The sequence below is a fragment of the Camellia sinensis genome, chromosome 5, assembly GCF_055761805.1.
Source record: "Camellia sinensis isolate YWXY chromosome 5, ASM5576180v1, whole genome shotgun sequence".
NCBI classification, from domain to species: domain Eukaryota; kingdom Viridiplantae; phylum Streptophyta; class Magnoliopsida; order Ericales; family Theaceae; genus Camellia; species Camellia sinensis.
Genome location: NC_138965.1, coordinates 10243767 through 10269159, shown reverse-complemented (window position 1 = coordinate 10269159; position 25393 = coordinate 10243767). Strand labels below are relative to the sequence as shown.

At 36.6% G+C, this 25393-nt stretch overlaps 2 protein-coding genes across 22 annotated transcripts in view; one reads left to right on the top strand and one right to left on the bottom strand.

Moving 5' to 3' along the window:
• LOC114311675 (transportin-1) overlaps window positions 1–13371 on the top strand; it is a 49598-nt gene extending 36227 nt beyond the window's left edge. For 5 of the 14 annotated variants that reach the window (XM_082868214.1, XM_082868218.1, XM_082868215.1 and 2 more), the window contains 10 exons: window positions 7102–7209; window positions 7731–7832; window positions 8709–8771; window positions 8847–8921; window positions 10093–10164; window positions 10285–10442; window positions 12047–12098; window positions 12180–12248; window positions 12352–12411; window positions 12660–13371. In XM_082868214.1, the coding sequence (XP_082724340.1) occupies window positions 7102–7209; window positions 7731–7832; window positions 8709–8771; window positions 8847–8921; window positions 10093–10164; window positions 10285–10442; window positions 12047–12098; window positions 12180–12248; window positions 12352–12411; window positions 12660–12743 (843 nt within the window). In that variant the 3' untranslated portion in view covers window positions 12744–13371. Of the gene's footprint in view, window positions 1–7101; window positions 7210–7730; window positions 7833–8708; window positions 8772–8831; window positions 8922–10092; window positions 10165–10284; window positions 10443–12046; window positions 12099–12179; window positions 12249–12351; window positions 12412–12659 lie in introns of all 14 variants that reach the window. The other 9 variants (XM_082868223.1, XM_082868216.1, XM_082868224.1 and 6 more) reach the window with 7 other exon arrangements.
• Window positions 13372–14760: 1389 nt separating this feature from the next.
• LOC114311677 (uncharacterized) lies at window positions 14761–25191 on the bottom strand. Of its 8 annotated transcripts, none has more exons than XM_028257819.2 (6): window positions 25085–25191; window positions 23534–23584; window positions 23363–23448; window positions 23109–23257; window positions 22857–22938; window positions 14761–15260 (listed from the first exon to the last, which is right to left on the bottom strand). In XM_028257819.2, exons 2-6 carry the CDS (start codon window positions 23559–23561, stop codon window positions 15147–15149), a joined length of 459 nt encoding a protein of 152 aa, XP_028113620.1. In that variant the 5' UTR covers window positions 23562–23584; window positions 25085–25191; the 3' UTR covers window positions 14761–15146. The 8 variants fall into 8 exon arrangements, with proteins under 8 accessions (XP_028113620.1, XP_028113621.1, XP_082724351.1 ...); XM_028257820.2 differs by having other exon boundaries at window positions 23534–23587; window positions 25085–25189; XM_082868225.1 differs by having other exon boundaries at window positions 14761–15214; window positions 23534–23587; window positions 25085–25189.
• Window positions 25192–25393: the final 202 nt, after the last annotated feature.

Below are 25393 nucleotides of genomic sequence, written 5' to 3'. Positions count from 1 at the left end.
AACTGAAGATGAAATATTTAATACACCTTTATTTAGGAAAAATAGTCAAATTCATCTTGGTCAAACTTCCCATAGTAAAATGAAAGGCATAGATAATTCTATAACCTCTCAAATTAGTAAACCTGTTTATTCTACTCACACACATCTCCAAGAAGAAGATACTGTGTCTCAAGACTCTCCAACTCAAACTGATTTTGAAGTCACACCTCCAATCAATCCTCAATTAATGACAATTAGTAAACTTTTTACCCCTAATCTTGATAAACTTCTTATTGACTTTAGATCTAAAGAAAATAGGACTAAACAACATGCTTATTGTGCTAAATATGATTCTATGCAACAATCTCGAATAACTCGAAAATTATATGATTTTATGATTGAATATAGTCTAGAAATTCTTTTCTTTGAATACTTTGAAAATTATTACAAAAAAGTAAATACAATCACAAAACATAAATGGAAAACTTCTCCTAATACAATTGTTAGCTCTAGTCATCCTCTTTTGGCTAATATAATTATTGAACATGAAGGATCTCCAGTTCCAGCCTCTCCTTTTAAGTTGCCTGGCACTGATCCTGAAATTAAAAAAGTTATTGAACAAAATAATTATACTAATCAATGTCTACAAACCATTGGTAAACAATTAGATAAGATAGAAACTAATTTAGATGATTATTCAGCCAATACTACCTCTACTAAACAATCCTTAGATCAACCTTTGCTTAATCTACCTAATAATCGTTCTAAAAGAAATAGTTTAGTTACCCAAGATCATTCCACTGTTAAAGCTATAGAACAACTTATAAGTAAGTTAACCATTTCTGAATCTGCTTCTCCATCTACCACAAAAGAAAAAGGTCTTACTGTATTAAATCAACAAACTACTTTAGATACTGTTTCTAATCAAACTGAATCTGATTCCACTGATCATGAAATAAATCAGTTAGCTCAACAATTTCAATCCTCTAATCTTAATAAAATCCATTGTCCTAAAGTAAATCCTCAAACTACCAAAAATTGGTATTCTCGGCCTACTCCACCTGATCTCCAATATGAAGAAACTAATCTTAATAATCAATTCTCTGTATCTGCTAAAAAATAATTATACGAATGGAATATTGACGGTCTTAGTGAGGATCAAATCTTTCAAAAATTAAATCATTTATCCATGGTCTCCAATAGTTATCTTAGTAATTACCCTGATTATTCTCAACTTGAAATTGTTTCTTTAATCACTTTTGGTTTTACTGGTATGCTCAAATCTTGGTGAGAAAAATACCTTACTGACGATCAAAGAGAATCTATTATACATGCTAATCAAAAAGATGAAAATTATTTACCTATTTTTGATGAAACTATTGGTTATTATCACCTTGATGGTATTAACACATTAATCTATGCTATAGTTCGCCATTTTATAGGAACTCCTACTAATATATATTCTCGCATACACGATCAACTTAGTAACCTTACTTGTCTAACATTAAGTGATTTTAGATGGTATAAAGATGTATTTACCTCTAAAGTAATGTTAAGAGAAGATTGTACTAAATCTTTTTGAAAAGAAAAATTTATTAATGGATTACCTAGTCTTTTTGCTCATAAAATTAGAAATGTCCTTAGTCAACCCACTGACGTTATTGAATATGATAATTTAACTTATGGTGATATAATTAGTACTATTCAAAAAGAAGGATTAAAAATGTGTATTGATCTTAAACTTAGTCAAAAAGTTATTAAAGATAAACATAAGGCTAAATATGAATTAGGTAATTTCTGTGAACAATGTAGTCTACCTCCGGTCGCACCCTCTCATCGTAAATCACATAAATACTCTAAACACAAACATAAATCATTATATAAATATTCTAATAAATACAAAAAGAATTATTCACGTTCTAAATCAAATGATAAATTCTATATTACACCCAAGAAAAAATATTATAAAAAATCACATCCAAAATCTAAATCTAATAAAGATATTACTTATTATAACTGTGGTAAAAAATGTCATTATTCTAATAAATGCAAAGAAAAACAAAAATTAAAAGATAAAGTTAATCAACTCCAAATTGATAATGAATCAAAAAATCAATTATATGAAATCCTTCAATTAAATCAATCTGTTAGTAATTCCTCTTCTGATAATCCTAATACTTCATCTGATTACCACTTCATCTGATTACCATTCACCCAGTGAAGATTCTGATAATCATATTAAAATAGGATGTAATGATGTTTGTTGTAAACTAGTTAAACAAATCACTGTCCTTACTAAACAATGTCAAGAAGAATCTGCTCTTATCGAATTAATTAGTCGATTAGAAGATCCAGAATTAAAACAAAAATATACTGATAAACTTAAATCTTTATTAAACAATCCTGATCGAAAACCTAAGTTGGATAAACCTATTATTAGTTTATCTAAAACTCTAGAGAGATTTAAAACTAAACAAAAAGAAATTACTCTGCAAGATTTACAACATGAAATCAATCAGATTAAACAAATTATTAAAGATTTACAAAATAAAGATAGATCATTAGAAGCTGAAATTATTACATTAAAACTTACTAAAAATTTAGAAAATCTTTTGTTTGATAATCGATCACACCATTCCAATCTTAAAGATAACCGATTATATCTTATTAATAAAATCCATATTTAAAAATGGTATTCCAAAGTTAAAATTGTTATTAATCATTTTGAATTAGATGTTATTGCTTTAATTGATACTGATGCTAATCTTAATTGCATTCAAGAAGGATTACTCCCTACTAAATATTATGAAAAATGTCATGAAAAGTTAACTTCTGCTAATGGTAGTAAAATGCATGTTAAATATAAATTACCTAAAGTTCATATTTGTCAAAATAATGTTTGTTTTAGAACTTCATTTGTTTTGGTTCGAAATATAACTGATAAAATCATTTTAGGCACACCATTTATATATTTATTATATCCATTTACTACATCTAGTGAAGGAATAACTACTCATGTTTTAGGCTAACTTGTTACTTTTCAATTCTTGTCTCCACCTGAAATGTTAGAATTAAATCAATTAAAAGATTGTTCTATTTCTCAAACTATTAATCGATTAACTCGACAGTTACGTTTTCTTAAAGAAGAAATCAATTATAAGAAAATTGATCAACAATTAACTGATCCAGTTCTTATTTCTCAAATTCATGAATTTAAATTAAAATTAGAAACAAATGTTTGTTCTACTTTACCTACTGCGTTCTGGCATAGGAAAAAACATGTAATTACATTACCATATATTAAGAATTTTCATGAACGACAAATCCCTACTAAATCTAGACCTATTCAAATGAATCATGAATTACTTGAAATGTGTAAAAAAAAAATTAATAAATTATTAAAAAATACAATAATTAGTCCAAGTAAATCACCATGGTCATGTCCTGTTTTTTATGTTAATAAAAATGCTGAATTAGAACGAGGTGTCCCTCGCCTAGTTATTGATTATAAATCATTAAATAAAATTTTAGAATGGATTCGCTATACAATTCCTAATAAAAAAGATTTGATTAAAAGACTTAGTCAAGCTGTTAATTTTAGTAAATTTGATTTAAAAACTGATTTTTGGCAAATCCAAATTCATCATAAAGATAGATATAAAATTGCTTTTACTACACATTTTGGTCATTATGAATGGAATGTAATGCCATTTGGATTAAAAAATGCTCCTAGTGAATTCCAAAATATAATGAATGATATTTTTAACCCATTTAGTCATTTTTCTATTGTCTATATAGATGACATATTATTCTTTTCTAAATCCATTAGTGCACATTGGAAACATTTAACTGCATTCTTCTACACTATTAAATGTCATGGTCTAGTTATATCTGCTCCTAAGATTAAATTGTTCCAAACTAAAGTCCGTTTTTTAGGATATGATATTCATCAAAATACACTTTTACCTATTAGTTGCTCCATTGAGTTTGCGTCTAAGTTTCCTGATGAAATTTTCGATAGAACCCAATTACAACGGTTTTTAGGTTCTCTCAATTACATTGCTGAATTTTACAAAGACCTTTGGAAAACTTGTCAACCTCTGTTTGATCGATTGAAAGATAATCCTCCTCCTTGGTCTCCTGTTCACACTTCTATTGTTAAACAAGTCAAACAATATGTCAAGTCTCTTCCTTATCTTGGTATTCCTACTGAAAATTCCTTCAAAATCATTCAAATTGATGCTTCTGATATTGATTATGGTGGCATTCTTCTTCAAAAAGTCACTCTCAGTCCTTTGAACAAATTGTTCGCTATCATTCTGGTGTCTGGAATAAAGCACAATTAAACTATAGTACTATTAAAAAAGAAATTTTATCTACTATTTTATGTATTAGCAAATTTCAAGATGATATTTTAAATCAAAAGTTTTTACTTCGTATTGATTGTAAATCTGCTAAATATGTTTTGAAAAAAGATGTTCAGAATCTTGCTAGTAAGCAAATTTTTGCCCGTTGGCAATCTATATTAAGTATTTTTGATTTTGATATTGAATATATATCTAGTTGTCAAAATTCTATTCCTGATTTTCTTACTCGGGAATTTTTACAGGGGGATAGAGATGACCACTCCATTTATTGTTTACCATAAAACCCAAATTACCCATTACCGTGATTTCATTCATCAAACTGCTTACAGAATTACCCGAAATGGAACGAAAGCAGGGATAGAGATAAAGAAGAAGAAGCAGCACGGAAATCACGGAAATACAGATAATTGAAATAGCACAAAGTATTAAAATATTTAAAACATTTTAATACAATACAATAATAACTTACAATTGTTTAACAAACGTTGCAGTTGCAGTAGTACTGAATTGCTTCAAAATACATTTTTAAACAAAAGCAGATTGACTAGTTGACTAGTTGTTGGTTCTCACTCAGTTCTCACACAGAACTTTTCACTTTTGAACCTCTACCTACAAATGACTTAACCATTACAATTTATAGAAAGGAAAATTAACTATGCAGCATGTGACTTGGATTTGATCAAGAGAGCAGCTGGCAGCACATGGGCAAAAGCAGGCTGTTTGATGCTTTCGGCTGATTGACAAAAGTTGATGTAGTTTTTAGCAGATTAATCGAGTGATGAACAGTAAATGTGAATAGTGACTTTTTACTATTCATTACTTTCGGTGGAGACATATTAATAAAGGAATCAATATAAATACAAATTGGCAGCTTTTCTCAAAAGTGTATTGATTGAAGCTAATTTGTATGTATATGGAATCCAATGCAAAGCTGACTAGGCATATGGGTCTTGAGCATCTTGAAACTTGGGTCCATATGGGCTTTGAGTAGTTGAACCTTCAGAAGAGTTTGAACTGTCTGAACTTTCTTCTGAATTGTTGTTATCCGATTATCCGAATCTGACTGAGCTTCAGCCTGATTAACAAGCAGACGGGCCATCTTGAGAAGTTCATCTCTGGATGACTTGGACTTAACCTTTGGTTGAGCCTGTGAAGCAGGAGCTGGAGACTGAGCCTTGGATTTTGATTTATTCTTGGAAATGGGCTTATCCGATAGTTTGGGTTGAACAGAGCTGGGCTTAGCTGTCTTTGATTTAGCCTTTTACTTGGACTTGGAAGAACTTGAAGTTGGGCTTCCAAGATTAACAGTAGGAAGTTGGCTTCCTTGGGTGATTGAAGCAGTTGGGATCTGTTGATCTTTAACCATGGCAGGTGTAGGAGCATGAATGTTAATCGGGAACTCAATTTCAACAATGCGGGGAATTTTGTAATTATCCCACCATTTAACTAAATGTATCCTTTGAATCACATCATCAGAAATGTCATAGTGCCATTTAAATATCCAAGGGATCTTATATTTGGATATAAAAATGAGCAGTTTAGGAAATTTCTTTTTTTGTAGAGAGTGAATGAGAAAACAGTTGAAAAATAGTTAGTCTGTTCCAGCACAATGGCTGGAAAGATATCTGAAATGGCGCCATAATGAGTCCACCATCTCAGAAACCAAGTAGGTAGTTCAGATTTAAACTTTTGATCAAACTGAATGAACTAGGAGTGACTAAAGGTTTCAGTTTGATATAGAAATATTTTGAACCAGACATAAATATAGTCATAATAACTATACTGAAGAGAGTGATTAGGTAAATCTCAAAGCTGATAAGGAGAACCCCATTCAGCCAGGGAAACAATGTTATGAATATAAAGGGAATGGTAAACAACTTTATTAGAGTAAATACGATCATAGATAGTTTTAATCACAATGGATTGATGGTTAAACAAGATTTCTTTATAGAAGGTGATTTTTTATTTTTTTTATTTTTTTTATGTTAAAATATTTAAAACATTTTATATAATAACTATATATAATAACTATTATTATTATATATTATATAATAGTTATTATATAACATAAATATACTTATAAGATAATATATAATACATATTATAAGATAATATATACTTATTAATAAATAAATAAATAAACACATATATGTAAAATAAAATAAAAAAATTAAATGGAATATATTATTTAAAAAATATAATAAATAAATAAAATAATTAATGTGTATTAAAATAAAAATATTTATAAAAAAATTAAAAAATTTGCCGTGTCTCCTGCCGTGTCCGTGTCCCCCATTTTTTAGAAACTGCCGTGTCCGTGTCCGTATGCGTGTCCGTGCTTCATAGCTTTGGTATGCTTCATTGTGTTTTGGTGCGTTTCGGTATGGTTTGGTGGAAATATTAGAATTTTGGTATTCCACTGATTTTTTGATTTGGTATCCTAAGAAACAGAAACATTTTGGCCATTTCCATGAAAACAAAACCAAAGTTTGTTCCTTGATATTGGGATACATGCATGTGCTCTTCTGACAAATACTATTATCTTGAATGATAAAACATGGGCCCCATTTATCACCACTTATGGCAATGTTACAAATTCTGCGTTCTGCTTTGCGTTTCATTCCTTAGATTGGTTCATGATCACATTTTATTTTTCTAAAATTTGAATTCTGATACTGTGACTTCAATTACACGTTTATTTTTTTTTTTTTTTGATAAATCTTCAATTACACATTTATGGACGCTTTGATTGCAGATCAATCCTGTTTCATCTGGCGTTCAGTATGATAGAGAGTTCATCGTGTGTTCTTTGGACTTGCTCTCTGGACTTACAGAAGGTCTCGGTAGTGGGATAGAGAGTTTGGTATTCTCCATTTTCCGATTCTCTCTCTCTCTCTCTATATATATGAAATGGTTTTAGCTTTTGCTGAGCAATGCTCCTTGAAAATGTAAATGATTAAAATAAATTTTGGGTGATGGTGGTTAATAATTTTGTTATACACTGCCTGAGGATTCTTGACAAATCACAACACAAATGAGCGGAATTATTCATTCAGCAAAAAGTGATTATCGGCAACCATTAAAGGTCTTTGCTTCTTTCGATAGCTCTTTACATCCTCACTCATCACGTCAGGAAAAGACAAACATATTGTGTCTATATTATAATAAATCTGTCCATATGTCAACTACCTTAAACAACGCATTTTTAACTATGAAAATGATTTTTTTATTTTTTTTATTTTAATATTAGTACTGCTGTCCATAAGAATACATCTCAACAAAGCTATTGACTACACGGGAGTCACCTGCAACAGACTATCTGGATTATTATGCCTTGAATATTAATTTTCCTGTCCATGTCTTCTGTCACAAATCATTCTGCAGGTTACACAAAGTAGTTTGAGGGACCTGCTTCTTCAATGTTGCATTGATGATGCTCCTGATGTCCGACAAAGTGCATTTGCATTGCTTGGTGACCTTGCAAGAGTAAGTTGACAGTGCACATATACATTACTGTGTAACTTACTCCTATGCCTAACGACTAGAAAGAGTTCTTACCTCTACCTGTTTCATATATATAGCAGTTTACAAAATATATAAATCAAAAGGCACAAAAAAAATGGGGCACTGCCCTGTACACACAATGTATACAGTTGATCTGAAAGCCCTATGATTCTCTTACATATCTACGTGGATATTCAAATCTGCCACAAAAAATCTACAAAAGAGTATAAGGAAAAATGAAAGTCCTCTCTAAGCCAAAAATACTAGGAAACTAGCATAGTTCCTTACGGGCAGGGAATGGGACATTCCACAGCTTCAAAAGACCTCCTATTTCTGTCTCTTCTCAAGTATCACATCACATAAGAGCATAACGGGTCGATTTCCTAAACTTTCCTATTACAGCCCCAACTCCAAGATGCAAACAGTTTCCTAGCTGTCCTACGTATAACTCACTATACTCCAAACACATAGTACACCATATCCTAAACTTCTCTAGCAACTAGGTAATGCAGAAGAAAATGATTGATGCTTTCACCGTCTTTCTTACACAAGCGACACCAATCCAGCTTGAATTTGCCTCTCTTTCTCAAATTATCAACCGTCATATGGACTATGCTTTCACCCCACTGAACTGCCTATAGTGGGATTTACAAACTACAGACTTCCGTGCAGTAGGGCAGGGAGGGTGGGTTTTTTCTTTTTAGGGGGTGGGGCAGGGTAACTTGTAAGCTGCTCTATATAAATGAGCCATAGGGCCAGGAAGTGCCTCCAGAAGCCGATGCTCTTTCTTTCTTTTTGTGTGTGTGCAGATTTATGTGGTTTTTTATAATATTAATACCATTTGTTGTGTTTGATTAGGTCTGTCCTATTTATTTGCAACCTCGTTTGTCTGAATTTCTCGATGCTGCCACTAAGCAACTGGTAAGAGCAATATATTTTTTGATTTCTAAACATTGTTTGGTGGTTCTATTATTTACATAGACATGCTGTGTACAGAACACCCCTAAGCTGAAGGAAACTATTGCTGTGGCAAACAATGCTTGTTGGGCGATTGGAGAACTAGCAGTTAAGGTAGTTTCACCTTTCTAATAGCGTCAGAACAATTCTAGATTATATTGCATGTTGATGCAAATCATCCTCTGTTCTTGAACTAGCCAACTCTGGCTTAAAGATTGTGGCTTAATTTGAAGTTTGGATGCTTGTTATGACTTCAAATTTGGCATAATTCTCTTCTTTCTTTTTTTTTTTTTTTATCCCTGCATGTGGTGTTTATCTGTTTACAGCTGATTTGATTTTCAATGCTTTGTGGCATTTTTTTTTTATAACTTTTATGTTTTTATCCATGATCCTAAAACAAGACATCATAGATGTCTGTCCCATGGTTTGTGGGTAGGAATGCTGATGTTGTAGTTGATTTAGTCCCTGAATGTTGGTATGAAACATTGAAATATGATCCACTAATTTAGCATGTGCAAATTTAGTGGGAAAAATATGAAAGGCATGGTTCAGATACTTGATCATGTTTTAAAACTGGATGGTATGCAAATCCATTAATCTAAACATGAACCTTCTATACTTCTTGTTTCGAAGGGCCTGCCAATTTTTATAGCTCATTCTTAACATGCCAACTGCAGTGGCTTTAAGATTCGGGTGTATTACTATTAGCTTCTTGACATTTGTGAAAGTTATCTTATTGATGCAATAATTTTTTTTCATGAGTTATGCATGTTATGTTTATTCTTTGAAGAACCAAATGGGAAGGGTTGGAGTTACCTAGGTTCTTATATTATTGATTCTTAAAAATCTATCTGCCCCCTACTTACATTTTACATCATTTCAATATGTTTTGTGTCAACATATCACTTTTGGGACTCAATTGTCCGAAGTTGGAACAAATGAATTAAAAATGTTTAATTATCCTTTGTTTTGGCATTACCAGCTAGCTTAGTTGCTAAGTCTCTTAGTAGTCGTACCAAAGACCTGGGATTGGAATACCACCACCTTGGCTAAGGGGATGATGGGCAAGGGGTGAGCTACCCCATGCTTTATATATGTATGTAACATGGTAACATATTTTGGGATTGGATTTGATTGCTAATCTCCTTATTTACCTGCATTTCATCTCTATGTTTACTATTTCAGTGTGTGTGTGTGTGTTTGAATCAATAGCAAATGAATTTATTGATAATGCCATTTCATAGGTTAGAAATTTTTTGACATATTGTTCGCTACTAAATTTCAGGTTCGGGAAGAAATTTCTCCAATGGTGATGACTCTTATTTCATGTTTGGTTCCAATTCTTCAACATGCCGAGGTAATTGTTTTTCCTTTGCTGTGTGACTGTGATGCATGTGCAAGCATTTGCACTCTTCTGTGCATGGATATATGTTTTGGACTATATTATCGCTAATTATGTTTCTTGATTGCCTAGCAGGAGTTCAATAAGTCACTTATGGAGAATAGTGCTATCACCCTTGGACGACTTGCTTGGGTTTGTCCGGAGCTTGTATCACCACATATGGAGCATTTCATGCAAGCATGGTGTATTGCTTTATCCATGTATGTTCTTGTTTTATTTTTCACCACTCCTCGGTAAATGATTTCTTGATGTTAGTATTTGCAATGCTTTGAATTTATTAGAAGAATATCATAGAGATTCTTGGTCATAATCAGAAGGGAATGGCCATAATCTAAGTTCAGTGTTAAAACAAGGAACTTTGAATCTTGGTTGAAAACAAGGATGTGTTATATATGTATGATGTAGCATGTACACAGAAGGTAGGACAATGCATAAATATATGATATTTGTCAAACTGATGCCTTTTGCGCTGGAAGTTTCCATGTGTGCTTTCTTATGTATCTGTTGGACCACTCAGTCTATTTCCCTAAAAAAAAAAAAACTTTCGTACCCCTCGCCCCTTTCCATTTCTTTCTCTTTGATTTTCTCCTTTTGAGCAACTCTCTTTCTCTCCCTACTCTAGGATAATCATTTTAAGAAACTGTACTTGATTCCAACTGCAATGCTCGCCATAGGATTTATCATGATAAATGGCTACGATGTAATCATGTCTTATGATTCTCAATTTGTTTTGATTTTCCATTCGTAAAATTAAGATTTCAATGCATGACACAATTCTTGAAACGATAAAAACTAGAGTAGGATAACTTAGAATTGTAGAGAGATACTTTAGAATATAAAGGTTTTATGTTAAGTAGCACCAAAACAAAAAAGATGTAATTTTGGCAAAATAAGAAATAGTTATAATGATAAGAATAGAACTTGATGCTTAACAAATAACTAATAGTGATAAGTTTTGATATTTTGAATTCAATCATCTTTACGAAGAAATTGAGTAGGATGTGGCCCATAATCCTAGCCCAGAATAATCTACTTGCACAATTTTTCTCATCAATGCCACAACAGTAATTGGCCATGCTCAAAGTGTACCAGGAATGTTGTGTCATTGTGACATTCCTGCCAAGTTGAAGGAAAACTCTATAGGACTAGCCAGAAAATTCAAATGATTGTAGGGCTTTATATATATATGTGTGTATGTCAAACTTGCAGTCAGCTTGTTCCCAATTGATGCTTCCACCAGCTTCCCAACAATGTATGATTTTCTTTTGTTGTTAAGCCATTTTTCCATCCCATTATTCTGATAAATGTGCTATTCACATGGATATTTTATCTTTTGACTATTTAGCATTTTATGCCACAAAGCATATTGGGATTTCACCAAACCCAATCCAAAATGGTGGTATAGGCATGTGAGGGTGGTTCTAGGTTTCATTTCCTGCTAGTGGTCTTAAAGTGATCAAGGGTAAATGGGAAAAATTGATTCTTTTAGCTTGTCTTGTAAGGGTTTAGCCCTTACATTTTTAGTATGTAGTTGTTCCTAAATATACCTTGGCAATATTTTTGTGCATCCATTACCTCATATTTTACAAGCAATTCACCACTTTAGTATCTATGACTTTGTGCATGATTCATGCAAGATCTAAGATGATTGATGTATGGAATTCAATAAATGCGACTGAAGCCAGAGGTAGGAGTGAAATAATAGTTGTATATCTAAAATTCCCTCTACATTAATTATTTGTTGGGTTTCAAACATGTGCTGTTTTCTAAGCAAGCGTATTTGGCATTTTCTACGTCATTCTACTTGTAGCCATATCTTATTAACAAATTGTGGCAGGATACGAGATGATATTGAGAAAGAGGAAGCCTTCCGAGGTCTATGTGCAATGGTATAAGCATGCTTCTTTGTTTTCCAATTAGGTTTGAGATTAGAAATGAAATAAACATCTCGTGTTATCAATTGCTTGCAGGTTAGAACAAACCCATCTGGGGCTTTGAGTTCACTTGTTTTCATGTGTAAAGCTATTGCAAGTTGGCATGTAAGAATGACATTCCCAAATTATTGTTTGCAAGTTAAAAAGAAAAAAAGAAAGGAAAAAAAAGAGAGATTGTGAATTTCTGTCTGTCCTTATTTGATTACAGGAAATAAGAAGCAAAGATCTACACAACGAAGTTTGCCAAGTGTTGCATGGTTATAAACAGGTTAGTGGTGCTTTGATTCTATATCATCATTCTTATTTGATTTCATTTAAACAAATTTTGCAATTTTACGTCGTGTAACAGCTTACAATTTTTTCATGGGGCTTAAAAATCCAGAATATAATTAGACACTTGTGGTTGCATGGTGAAATATGTAATGATTTTTATATTCAGTTTACAATATTAGAAAATGGACAAAGATAGATAGCAAACAACTGATGTAATAAATGTATCAATAAATATATTTCCAGATGCTTAGGGATGGAGTGTGGGAGCAATGCATGTTTACTTTGGAGCCCCCGGTGAAAGACAAGTTGTCGAAGTATCAAGTATGAATATTTTCCTTGTAAGAGAGTTGTGTCTCTCCGCCATGCTGCTTGCTTCAAAGCTCTGTACCTGCTTCTGTATTGTTATCGTTTTGTGCATTGTCTGATTAATTGTCAAGCTGTGTTTCATTTGAGCAAAGATTCCAAAGGGCTGGTGACGTTTTCGAAGTACAGGCCGGATTATTTCCCTAGTTTCCATTGAAGCTTGAAGCTATTTTTTGTAATCTTCAAAGCTGCCCATGGATGACTTATAATATGGTGTACAGGGGTGTGGTTTTCCAAAGTTTTTTCAGCGAGTTTTTCCCTTCTCCGGGTCTTGAATTTAAAGAAAAGGTGTCATATATATTTCATTCAAACTTTAGATTCATATTGTTCCTGCTTGATCAGAGTTTCTTGTGTATACGATACTGTTAAAATAGATTCCAGTGCGAGTTCCACAGATTTTGTTACGAGGGATAAAATAAATATTGATTGTTAGAATTTTTTTTTTTTTTTTTTTTTTTTTTCCCTTTCCCACATCTAGCTGAATCATTGTTGCGTGGGGTATTGGGCCGGTGGAGACAATAAGTATGCTGTAACTTTGAGTTTCATGATTTGATAAAAATTGTAATGAGCAAACTTCTTCAGTTAGTAGAAACTACAAGGTGTCTTTTCATTGTATTATTTTCCATTTTAACTCTCCCCCCCAAGTTTATTCCTTGATAATCCATCTTGTTTGGTTGTGAAGATAGTGGGATATTTTCGAGCAGCTGCTTGTATTATAAGACTTCTATGTGTATGTTTATGGCCTCCTTCATCTGTTACAATAGTTGGGGGGGTTTTGAACCTATATGCTTATTGAAAGTTGAAGGGCAGACCTGACGTAACGGTAAAGTCATCCCTTGCTAACCCAGTGGTCACGAATTTGAGTCGTAAAAACAGCCTCTCCGTTTGCAAGGTTAAAGCTATGTATGTCAACCTTTTTCTAGACCCTGCTTAGGCGAGAATTTCATGCACTGAGTATGCTCTTTATGCTTGTTGAAAGTTCTGTAATGTTTACACATGCCTATATACATGCCTTATTGAAAAGATGGAATAATCATTTGAAACCCTAGGGATAACCGTTGCCTGGGTTAAATGGTTTGGAATGGGAAATGCTTAGAGCATCTTCAATGGTTATCGTCATTTTAGCAATGCCAAAGCTATAATGTAGCATTCTACAGTAGCGAAATGCCAAATTATAACAATGGTATTTCAATGGTAACACACCATTTTGGCACACCTCCAACCAACATTCAGGCATGAGTTTTGAGTGCTGGTCAAATATGTAAATTATTCTGAGTGAAAAAAATAAAATAAAATAAAATAACAATGATTGCCTTTCATGCTCCTATGAGGGGGAGACAGAATCTTTATAATCAAAATATGACAGGACTTGGGTAGAATATGTTAGTAAGATTTAAATTTTCCATACGGCTGCCAATAATAAAAAGATGGATACAAGCTTCTCCAGCAAGGGAAAAAAAACAAATAATAAAATAAAATAAAAGACTCAGATATTAACATAGATTTTAACATAACCGCTGTCATAGATGTAGGAACAGCTTTGAATCAAAACATTAAAAGGCTGTTTGGTTGTGCTTTTGAAATGTGATTCTACATGCTAGTTTTAGCTCCATGTTTGGTAAGAATTTTGGAATTAATTTTCTAAAACTCTGTCGAAAACTCTGTCCATTCTGCACGTTTCTTGTATTTTTTTTGGCCAGGGGAAGACTGCCCAATCGTCCCTAGGGACTACCACCCGGACGTTCTTGGAGACATCCACCCGGATGTCCTCTGTTGTACAGTTTTTTTTTTTTTTTTTTTTTTTTTTTTTTTTTTTTTTTTTGCAATTGATTTATATGACTGGGAAAAGTATTTTCTGAAATTTTTTTAATATTTAATGTGCTTTAAAATAATTTTGAGTTGTATGTTTAGTTAGGAGTTGTAAATTTTTGTATCACATATCAAATATCACATCAACAATTCTCCATTCAAATCAAACCTCTTTTCTAAAACTATTTTCAAAACTCTTTACCAAACAAATTTTCTACACTCAAATCATAATTCTACAACACACAAACTCAAAATACAACTCATACTCTCAAATCACATTTACAAAATACAACCAAACGCAACCTAAATGTTGCCTGCCATTGTTTTCACTCTGGAAGTTGTGGCCCCTGCTTCGTGTAACAAAAAGTTTGTTCTTTGCCAGTATGTATGAGAGGTAAAAGAGAATTATGCTCACAGTGCTGATAAGATAGGCTCTGAATGGCATCAGGAGAAGTGTTGAGCTTGACTATACTCAAATGCCTAGTGGCATGATCAAAACCGATGACCGCAAGGTATGTCCTCCATCACGATTTAACTTGGCATTTCAACAACAATGGGTCACAGAGGCTTTCGTAGAAGCAAGGCCAACAGATAGGAGAGGGCAGAGTCAACTGAGGCGAGTGCAACTATAAGTAGTGCCACAAGAAAGAGAGTGAGAGAAGCAGTCTTCAGCTGCGCGCGCACACACACACACACGCATACAGAGAGAGAATCAATATATTGGCTCATTTTTTGTGCACAAAACTAACTAAAATTTAACTATAATAATAAAACAACGCTTCTTGTCAGTTTTTTTTTTTTTTTTTTTTCCTTTTAAATCAACTTTTACTCACGGTTATAAAAGGTTGTATCCAGTGCACAAGAGGTGGCAAAGGCAAATAGCACTTGCATTGTTCTAGAAAACTGTTTTGGTAAATTGAGCTGAAAAATCAGCAGTTTCCAGCGAACACTACAATATTGTAATATGTTCTCTGTTTATTGTTTCCAATCATGGACATACTTAGAAGATTGAAGACACCATGTTCTCAAAATTTACACAGTTTTAGGAATCATATTTATGAGAATTGAACTAACTACACCAAACAAGCTCTAATTATCTTCTAAGAGGTTAAAAGCTTTGTAGTTTGACAAATCTGAATCACAATTAAAATGGAACTGCATATTTACACTCATATCAAACAACTGGCAAGTGATCCAAGGCAGTCAACCCAACACAAGGAATAGGCCATACATTTTCAATTATCTGGCCAGTCAAACAAAAAATATGACGAATAACCCCCAAAACATCCTGTCAAACGTCACAATTAAAGAACGCAACCCTCTATTGTAAAACTTGTATATCAAACATATATAAAGTTGAGTAGCTGCTCATTTTTTCACATTAAAGAAAACCCAAAATCTCATCTCATGTTCCTCGTCATTGGTATATATATATTATAATAATCAACATGGAGTATTGATTTGTCTCATTATTAAAGTACGGGAATGATTTTTGAGATGTGAACTGGGATTACTTGAGCAAGTTCCCAGATCAATTTATTCTCAACAAAATAGAACTTCTAAATAAATTTCGATCACGGCTTAGTTGAGTTGAGTTGTATTCAAGATTCATATTGTTGCCATTGTTGGTGTGGAAGATAGCATAGCACCACAAATTTAAATTCAATAAGACGATGAAGTGGTGCAAACCCCAAAACGAAGAACAAACCATTTTGTTTCTTTATTGATTTAGTTAACTATTATTGTTATTACTAATTTGGACGGGCTACAATAAAAGACAGCCTATATTATGTGTACACATTTTTTTTTTGTTGCTTGGAGATCCTTCCACATACAGAGCACCACAAATAAGCAAGATAAGACCATATTTATTAATTATTACCGAGAACGCCCTATACAACGCCCTCCCTACCACAAATAAGTGTATATAGATGTCCTCCCTCCCTCCCTCAGAAATCAGTAATGCACAAGAGAAACAGAAGCACATTCATGTCAAAAGCAGCCAAGATGTCTGCGGATGTTTCCGGCATTGAATGATTGCGGCCCACGCCGGCGGATTTTGTTCCTTGGTGACCGATCTTTTGAGTTTGAGGAGGTTTCAGTGGAAGCGTCTGGATGTCGCGGTGTGTCGATTGTGGAGAGGGGTGCGGGGCTTCGTCGGGCAGTGGTGGTGTATGGTCATGACGTGCGTTGGATGGTGGCGCGAATGCGGTTTGCTTCGCAGGATCCAGGTAATTTACAGTTTTTGGGTTGGCTGACTGGGGGTAGTAGGACTGTGGCAGTATGGGTACGTCGCGAAGAGAATGGTGGTTCGTCCTTCCAAATAGTGGTGACGACAGGGAAGAGAACAGATCAAATATTCATTCCCATGTCTGATTTTGGGGATGGGTGGGACGGTGTGGCCTTGGTCCTTGAAGGTTTTGGGCTGCATTATGGTGGTCCAATGCAGGGTAAGGTAGGGTCCAGACCTCGTCCTTCGCTATCCACCGCAGAGGGTGTGCCTGACGGGGTTAAGGCAGTACGGAGTGCAACGGAGGTGGAATGGTTCCGTATGTTGGATAGGTCGCTTGTTGGTAGAGTAGGAGAGTTGGGTGGCAAGGGGATGAGCTTTGCTGCAATGTCAGATTAGGTTAATCGTTGGTGGAAGATTTCGGGAAAGGTGGAGGTGCGTCCGTTAGGTAGCCAGGTCTTCCTCTTTGTTTTGTCAAGCAGACGTGAGGCAGAGGTGTTGCTGCGACAGTGGTGGATTGCTGATGGGAGGGATCTCCAGTTGGAATGGTGGTCCCCTTTAGCACTTTGTACGTCAAAAGATACAACTTTCCCGGCGAAGAGTGTTTGGATTTGGGTGATGGGGGTGCCCATCCACCTTTGAGGGGAAGATGTTTACCGTGTCATTGGTGATCGGTGTGGTGGTTATGCGGAAGCCAATGAATCCTCTGTGGACCTAGGCTATGTTCGGCTGTGAGTTAGAAGCTCTCATGGCACTCTGCCGCGGGTGGTCGTCCGATGGGGTCTGTGGCAATTTTCTTTTCCTGTTTGGGTGGAGGAGGGTCCTTCGATGACGCCGGCGGTGCCGGAGATGGTGCGCGGTGGAGGAGGGGGAACGGATAAGGATGGGACAGATTTGGTGCAATCACTTCGACGAAAATGGCGGAAGCTGGGGGTCAATGAATATCTGCAGAGATTTGGGCCGACAAATGGGGATAAGGGTGGACGGGGTCATTTATTTGAATTGCCCAACATGGGCCTGGTTCAGGATTTAAATCGAGGTACCCAAAGGAGTCATTTGGGCTTTGCTAAGGTCCAAGCTACTAGAATTGAGGGTCTGCCCAAACCGAAATGGGCCAATACTCGAAGTGGGCCATCTCATGGTGTAAGGAGGGATGAAGGGGCTCATTCTGTGGAAGCCCATGCAAACCCAACTCTCAGTCGGGTTCTCTCTTTGCTGCAAGCTGGGTTAGGTTCAAGACCAGATGATGGGTCTTCGCCGGTGGTGCATGACTCGATAGGTATTGCCGAGATAGTCACCACTGGTCCTACGCCGTCGTCTGGTGACGTTGATGATGCTCCTTCAGATTTAGAGCGAGTGGAGTGGCACACCTCTTCGCTGAAAGCTGGTTTCGGTCCAAGCACAGTCGGGGCATCGCCGGTGGTGCGTGACTTGTTGGGTAATGCCGAGATGGTGCCGACTGGTCCATTGCTGTCGTCTGTTGGTGTCGCTGCTGTCCCTTCAGTTTCAGAGGGCGTCGAGAGGCATGAACATCAGCTTAGTATAGTCGGGTTTCCGAAATTGCAACTGCGACAACCTGTTTATGCTGAACATCGCTGGTCTAGTATGCTGGATGAGTTGGCCATGGAGGTTAGGCCTGAGGCAGGTTCGGATGAGGTGGCTGTGGAAAACGATGTGAATGAGGTGATTGGTTCGGATGAGGTTGAACTTGAGAGTGGTACTGTTGGTTCAGATGTTGATATACCGGCGCCAGAGGAGGTTTCTGCTTGGGTTTTATCTCGAATTAATGAGGTAAGCCAATTACAGGGGGTTTCTTTTGAGGACCATGAAGAAGAAGCTTTGAGATTATTTTCGGCATTAGAGGAATCTTGGAGAGGTGAGGTTCCTCTTCAGCAAGGGATGGATTCGGGTAGCCATAATGACAGAAATGCTAGGGAATTACTAAGGTTGGAATGTACTGTTAATTATGATCGTTCTCGGGGAGGTGGAGTGCGTTGTACTAGACGAGGACGTGATCAACCATTGTTGTTATCATGCGGATAAAAATTGTCTTGGAATGTGTGAGGATTGAATGACAAGGGGAAGTGGGTTTTGGTGAAATACGTTCTTCGAAGTGCACGGGCAGATGTGGTTTGTCTTCAGGAAACAAAGATGGACTGTATTGAGGGGGCGGTAGTTCGGGATCTTTGGGGTGGTAGATTTGTGGATTGAGATTTCCTCCCTGCACTGGGGGTGGCTGGGGGTGTTCTTTTGTGTTGGGATCAATGAGTGGAGGTAAAGGAGGATGTAAAATTGGGGGGTTTTTCTTTGTCTTGCCTCTTTCGATGTGTAGATGATGATTTCAAATGGGCCTTCACAGGGGTTTATGGGCCAGTTCGGGGAGTAGAGAGACCAAGCTTTTGGGAGAAGCTACAGACTATTGCTTATCGTTGGGGGGGTTCCGTGGTGTGTGGGTGGGGATTTCAATGTAGTTCGTTGTCTGGAGGAGAAATTAGGGGCTTCCTCAGGGAGGGGTCCTATGCGGCGTTTTTCTTCTTTCATTGATGAGATGGATTTGGTAGATTTTCCGCTCTAAGGCGGTGGTTTCACTTGGTCTGGGGGTGGAGCTATGTCTAGAATTGATAGATTTCTGGTCACCGGGGATTGGGAGGAGCATTTCTTTCAGGCAACTCAATGGCGGTTACAACGTCCCACTTCAGATCATTGGCCAATTTTGTTGGATAGTGGGGGTATTAGAAGTGGTCCGACGCCTTTTCGGTTTGAGAATATGTGGTTACAATCTGAGGGCTTTGTGGAGATGGTTCAAGGCTAGTGGGTGACTTACAAAGTGGCAGGATTGCCTAGTTCACGGTTAGCGAAAAAATTAAAACTCCTTAAGTTAGATTTGAAGAGTTGGGAGTAGGGAGGTTTTTGGACAACTGGAGGGGCAAAAGGCTAGTGTCTTAGAAGCTTTGCAGGTGTTGGAGGAGAAACAAGGTGGTGAGGGGTTGTCTGAGGCTGATGTGGTTCGTTGGGAGGAAGTTCGGCAGGAATTTGGTCATATTGCACACATGGAGGAGATTGGTTTTCGCCAGAAGTCTAGATGTCTGTGGTTGAAGGATGGTGATCGTAACACTAAGTTTTTCCATCGTATGGCAAATGCTCACCGGCGGGTTAATCAGATTGGTCGGATTCGAGTAAATGGGGTGGAGTTTTCGCCTCCGAAGAGGTTAAGGCAAGTATCGTGGGTTTTTATGAGCATTTGTTTGGGTGCGTAAGGAAGGAGTGGCGTCCGAGTTTGGATGGGGTAAGTTTTGATGTTATTTTAGATGTAGACTGTACTTCTCTAGAAAGGCCATTTACAAAAGAGGAAGTGTTTAAGACTTTGCAAAGTATGCGTGGGGATAAGGCGCTTGGTCCGGATGGGTTTACTAATTCATTTTTTCAACACTGTTGGGGGGTGGTCAAGTTGGAGGTGTTGGCTATGTTTGAGCAGTTTCATCAGTCAGGCGAATTTGAGAAAAGTCTTAATGCTACATTTCTTGCCTTGATTCCCAAGAGGAGGGGGGAGGGCGGAGGACATTAGAGATTTCCGGCCTGTTAGTCTTCTAGGGAGTGCATATAAGGTGTTGGCTAAAGTTTTGGTGAATCGTTTGCGTGAGGTGTTGGTAAGGGTGGTATCGGAATCCCAGAATGCTTTTGTGCGGGGTAGGCAAATTTTAGATGCGATTTTTGTGGCGAATGAATGTGTGGACTCGCGGTTGCGTCAAGGGAAGGAAGGGATTATTTGTAAATTAGATATTGAGAAGGCCTATGATAATGTGAATTGGGACTTTTTGATGTATTTGTTGGAGAGAATGCATTTTGGGGCAAAATGGCGGCGTTGGATTCTGTTTTGTATTTCTACTGTGCGATTGTCAGTTTTGGTTAATGGCTCCCCGGCAAGATTTTTCCCCACTCATCGCGGGCTGCGGCAAGGTGATCCTTTATCTCCTCTGTTGTTTATTTTGGTTATGGAGGCTTTGGGGCGTTTGTTGGCAAGGGCGGTGCAAGCAGGTTTGCTGAATGGATTTGAGGTAGGAATAGCTCCGGGGAACGTGGTGGTGTCTCATTTGTTTTATGCAAATGATGCGCTTATTTTTTGTGATGCGGAGGAGGCCCAGATTGAACATTTGAGATGCGTGTTGTTGTGTTTTGAGACAGTGTCCAGGCTTCGGGTTAATCTAGCAAAATCAAAATTGATTCCAGTGGGGCAAGTAGCGAGGTCTTCGGTGTTGGCAGCCATGTTGGGGTGCAAAGTGGTATCGTTACCTGTTACATATTTGGGTTTGCCTTTGGGGGCTTCCTTTAAAGCGACAGGGATTTGGGAAGGAGTGGTGGATCGCGTGCGTCGTCGGTTGGCAGGATGGCAACGTCAGTATTTGTCGAAGGGTGGGCGGCTTACATTGATTAAAAGTGTTCTGTCAAGTATCCCAACCTATTTTATGTCTGTTCATGTGATCCCGGTCTCTGTAGCAAGGCAAATTGAGAAATTGCAAAGGGACTTTTTGTGGGGTGATGGGGGTGAGGGTGGTCATTACCATTTGGTGTCTTGGGATCGGATCTGTAGGTCTAAGGAGCAAGGGGGTTTGGGGGTTCGGAGGTTGGTCTTGTTTAATTTGGCCTTGTTAGGGAAGTGATTGTGGCGTTTTGTGGATGAGAGGGCGCGTCTTTGGAGGCGGGTGGTGGTTGCTAAGTTTGGTGTAGTTAGGGGGATGTGGTGCTCGAGACGGGTGGGTCACTCTCACAGTTGCGGGTTATGGAAAGGGATTTGGTTAGGTCGGTAAGCGTTCTGACGACATGTGAGGTTCAAAATTGGTGTGGGGGATAGAGTTCGATTTTGGCGGGATAGGTGGTGTGGTGACTTGTCTTTAGAGTTTCGCTTTCCTTTGATATTTGTTATTGCTGCGAATTCTGAGGTGTTGGTTAGTGCTGTGAGGGTTGGGGAGGGGCAGTTGAGGGTGTGGAATGTGCAGCTGCGTTGTCATGTCCAAGACTGGGAGCTAGATCAATTAGTGAACCTCCTGGGTTTTTTATATGGTTTACATCTTGGACAGGCGGATAATGATGCTTTGGTTTGGATTTGACCTAGGGCCAAAGGTATTTTCACGGTGTTTTCGTTCTATGGGGCGCTTGTTGAGGATAAGTGTGTTGTTGATGGCTCTTTCGTCTATCCGTGGAAGAGTGTTTGGGTGCCGGGCACACCATCCAAGGTTGCCTTCTTTGTGTGGACGGCGAGTTTGGGTCGTTTTTTTACTATTGATAATTTGATTCGTCGTGGGCATATTTTGGTGAATTGGTATTGTTTGTGTGGTCAGGCTGCGGAATCGGTTGACCATTTGCTTATTCATTGTTTGGTCTCTTCTCGTCTTTGGATGCTTGTGGTGGCAATGTTTGGGTTGGTTTGGGTTCAACCGGGGTCTTTGTTTGTAGTTTTGCAGAGTTGGGTCGGGGGGAGGGTGGGGAAGAGGCGTCGAAAGGCTTGGATTCTTGCCTTGCACTGTTTACTTTGGCTGATTTGGCTGGAGCGAAATAGGCGGGTGTTTCATGGGGTCGCTCATTCCATCACTTGGTTAGAGAGGCGTCTTCTTTCTGTTCTGTATAGTTGGGTGACAGGATTAGTGGATCCAAATGTATTGGCTTTTACAGATTTTGTGGAGAATTTGATTTGTTAGTTTCGTTGGGCTTTTGTGGCCGGTTTTTGTATTCTTTGCATCTTCTTGATGCTTCTTAATAAAGTTTGGTTATTTATCAAAAAAAAAAAAAAAGTAATGGTATAATGTCTTGCATTTGATGGTAGCCAGCATTCTAAACTTATTTATTGACTATATATAAGAGAACGAAATGGCTTTAAATGGTGGTAGTAGTGCCAGCTACAATAGCAACGATTCTTCTTTTATTTGTTTTAACTCGCCTATGTATGCATGTTTATGTCACTGTGATTCAGAAGGGTATTATTTTTCTACCAAGAACTTATAGTAATAAGTTGCACAAGAAGAACCAGCATTCTAGAAACTAACCGTACTGTGGAAACTTGGCCACTCTATGTACTTCAGCTGGCTAGGTTGTTCAAGGAGGAAGACAAACAAAGATTTCAAAGCCCTGAAAAAAAGATATATCATCAATCACTTTGTGGGAATTAGTCTTTTCTTTCTATATTAATGTCAAAAGGTGAACTCTGTTCTGATTGGTATCCACCAAACAGGTGTTAATTTGAAGTAATTCAACATGATTAATTTCCTTTTTAAAGAAGAGGATTGCATGCACAATACCAGAAAGCTTCCTTTATCAGGGTTAACCAAAAGGGCTCCTCAAGGAAGTCATTGCCAGAGCTCAATTCATGATGATTTCCTCCTGGAGATGTAGCATATCTGGTGTGAAAACCACCTCCAAGAAAATACTGAATCTTTGCTCTAGGAATCTGCCGAGTATTTTTTATTTTATTTATAAATAAAAAAAACTCTAATGTGAACATATGAGTTGACATATAACACTTACAATTAAAAAGAAAGAAATTATAAGTTACCATTTTAGATTCCAGTCGAATGCCATTGTAATCTCTGCTTCTGTCATATTTCTGAATCTGGAATGGTATTTTGGGATGGACGAAGCCTATTAAAACAAAATAGATACCAATTAAGTAACAAAAAGCACTGAAACACTGACAAACTGGGGGGTTGAGAAGAATCTGAACAACCTGTCATCAACCCAGAGATTATTGCCATCTTATGCCAATGCTAATCCAAACCTACTGACAATAACATAAGAAATTCATCAGGAATTTTTTTATTTTTATTTTATTTTTTTTAAGTACAAAATAAATGAGGGAAGACAACTGGGCATATAATTCAGTTGAAGCACAATACAATGGTAACAGATATAGTAGTCAGAACTCTGATGAATGATGAGCCATAATATAATTACAACAATAATATAGGGATATTAAACATAATGAAATATGTCAGGCATGCCAAATAGCCAAAAAAAGAAAAAGATAAAAAAGTGTCCTCACTTAGAGGAATAGTGAAGGGTATTTATATTTAATGATGAAACGACTGCATTTTGGTATCAAATGACAATCAGTCCATTGCAAGCAACCTTTGATGCCAATTCTTACCTTGCCACTGGACAGCAAAACTAACAAGATACTCTTGCACATCTATTTTTATTCAGATCACTGTTGCTACCTACGTTGTAAAGGATTAGCTTGCCCAGTTTTAAAGTAATTTCAATGAGTATCCCACACACTGGACCACGTACAACAATTGTAAAATTCAAAGAGGGTAATGTGCATATATAGCCAATCAATTGATCAAGTTAGGTTACTTAGCAAACTGAAAGCCCTAATGTGAAGACACACAAGGCAATAGCCATCTTGCAAATAAGAAATTTTGTTGCTCTAAGTATTGTTTGAAGCTAAAAATCATGAAATGGAAACTTCAACCTTTGGGAATGATTTTCTAAGGTTAAAAAAATAAAAATAAATAAAAAACTTAAACCAAAACAAAAACAGTTTCAGTTTGAGTTTGATAATGAGGAACCTACCCAAGGCAGGGCCACATTGGACCCACCTCTGCAGATTAAAACCTGAGTACATGCAATCACACGCAAATTACAGGTATTAGTTAATCCCGGGAGACACTAGCAAGAGTCAAACCCAGGTTTCAGTTCAGCACATTCTTTGTATATGAACATCTTTGATAGGGCATCTTGCTTCTAAAGCATTGACTTACACCCTATCCAGGCTAGTGGCTACATATGATCGAATGAGCGAAAAATGCTAATCAATTAGCCAAACATCTTTCTATAACATTTCATACCATCCAGTTTTCAAAGAATGAACCCAAAAATGTAATTCAGATATATAATTTGCAACTGAATTCCACGAATTAATCAAAATTGATTAAAAGGGTTACTGGTGAACCACCAAAGGAAGAAAACCAAACCCCAAAGTTGAAAAAATTGAGTGAAAGAGAAATATGAACATATTGTTGAGGTGAATTCAGTGCACCACATATATATATATATATATATAAAGGTCAATTAATAGCAATTGTTAGGGTAAGGGCATGAAATATGTAAAAATTGTTGAATTGTTGGGGGATTCTATGTATATTAATGACAGTTGATCAATCTTTTGTGATTGAGACAGTACAATTCAGCAACAAATCTATGAAATCTGTCTTTAATTTCAGGAAGCGAAAGAAGGATAGTGTTTTAGCCGAGGACGAAGAAGAATAAGCCATACCTTGGAATCCAACTTGAGGGTTTTGCCCTCACGGACGCCGAAGAGAATAGAAGAGAAGAGAAGAGGAGGAATGCGCAAAAAAAAAGTGAACTTTATATTCCTAAAGAGCTTTTAAAAAAAAAAAAAAAAAAAAAAATCTCAAACCAAAACATCAAATCATTTTGGTGGGGACCACTGTACCACATCATTAATAATACTCTAAAGCTCCCAATTTAATGCTCTAAAATATTATTCATTCCTAAAATATACTTTATCCCATTTTGTTTGTTCAATTTTTTACATTCGCACGCTCAATAAATAAATTGATAA

Excerpts from the sequence above, each read along its gene's own strand:
- LOC114311677 (XM_028257819.2), bottom strand. The coding sequence starts at position 23,561 with ATGGCAATAATCTCTGGGTTGATGACAG. Across the intron at positions 23,449-23,533 it reads AATCTCTGGGTTGATGACAG|GCTTCGTCCATCCCAAAATA; the intron begins GTTGTTCAGATT and ends TTGTTTTAATAG. Across the intron at positions 15,261-22,856 it reads GGCCAAGTTTCCACAGTACG|CTGAAGACTGCTTCTCTCAC; the intron begins GTTAGTTTCTAG and ends GTGCGCGCGCAG.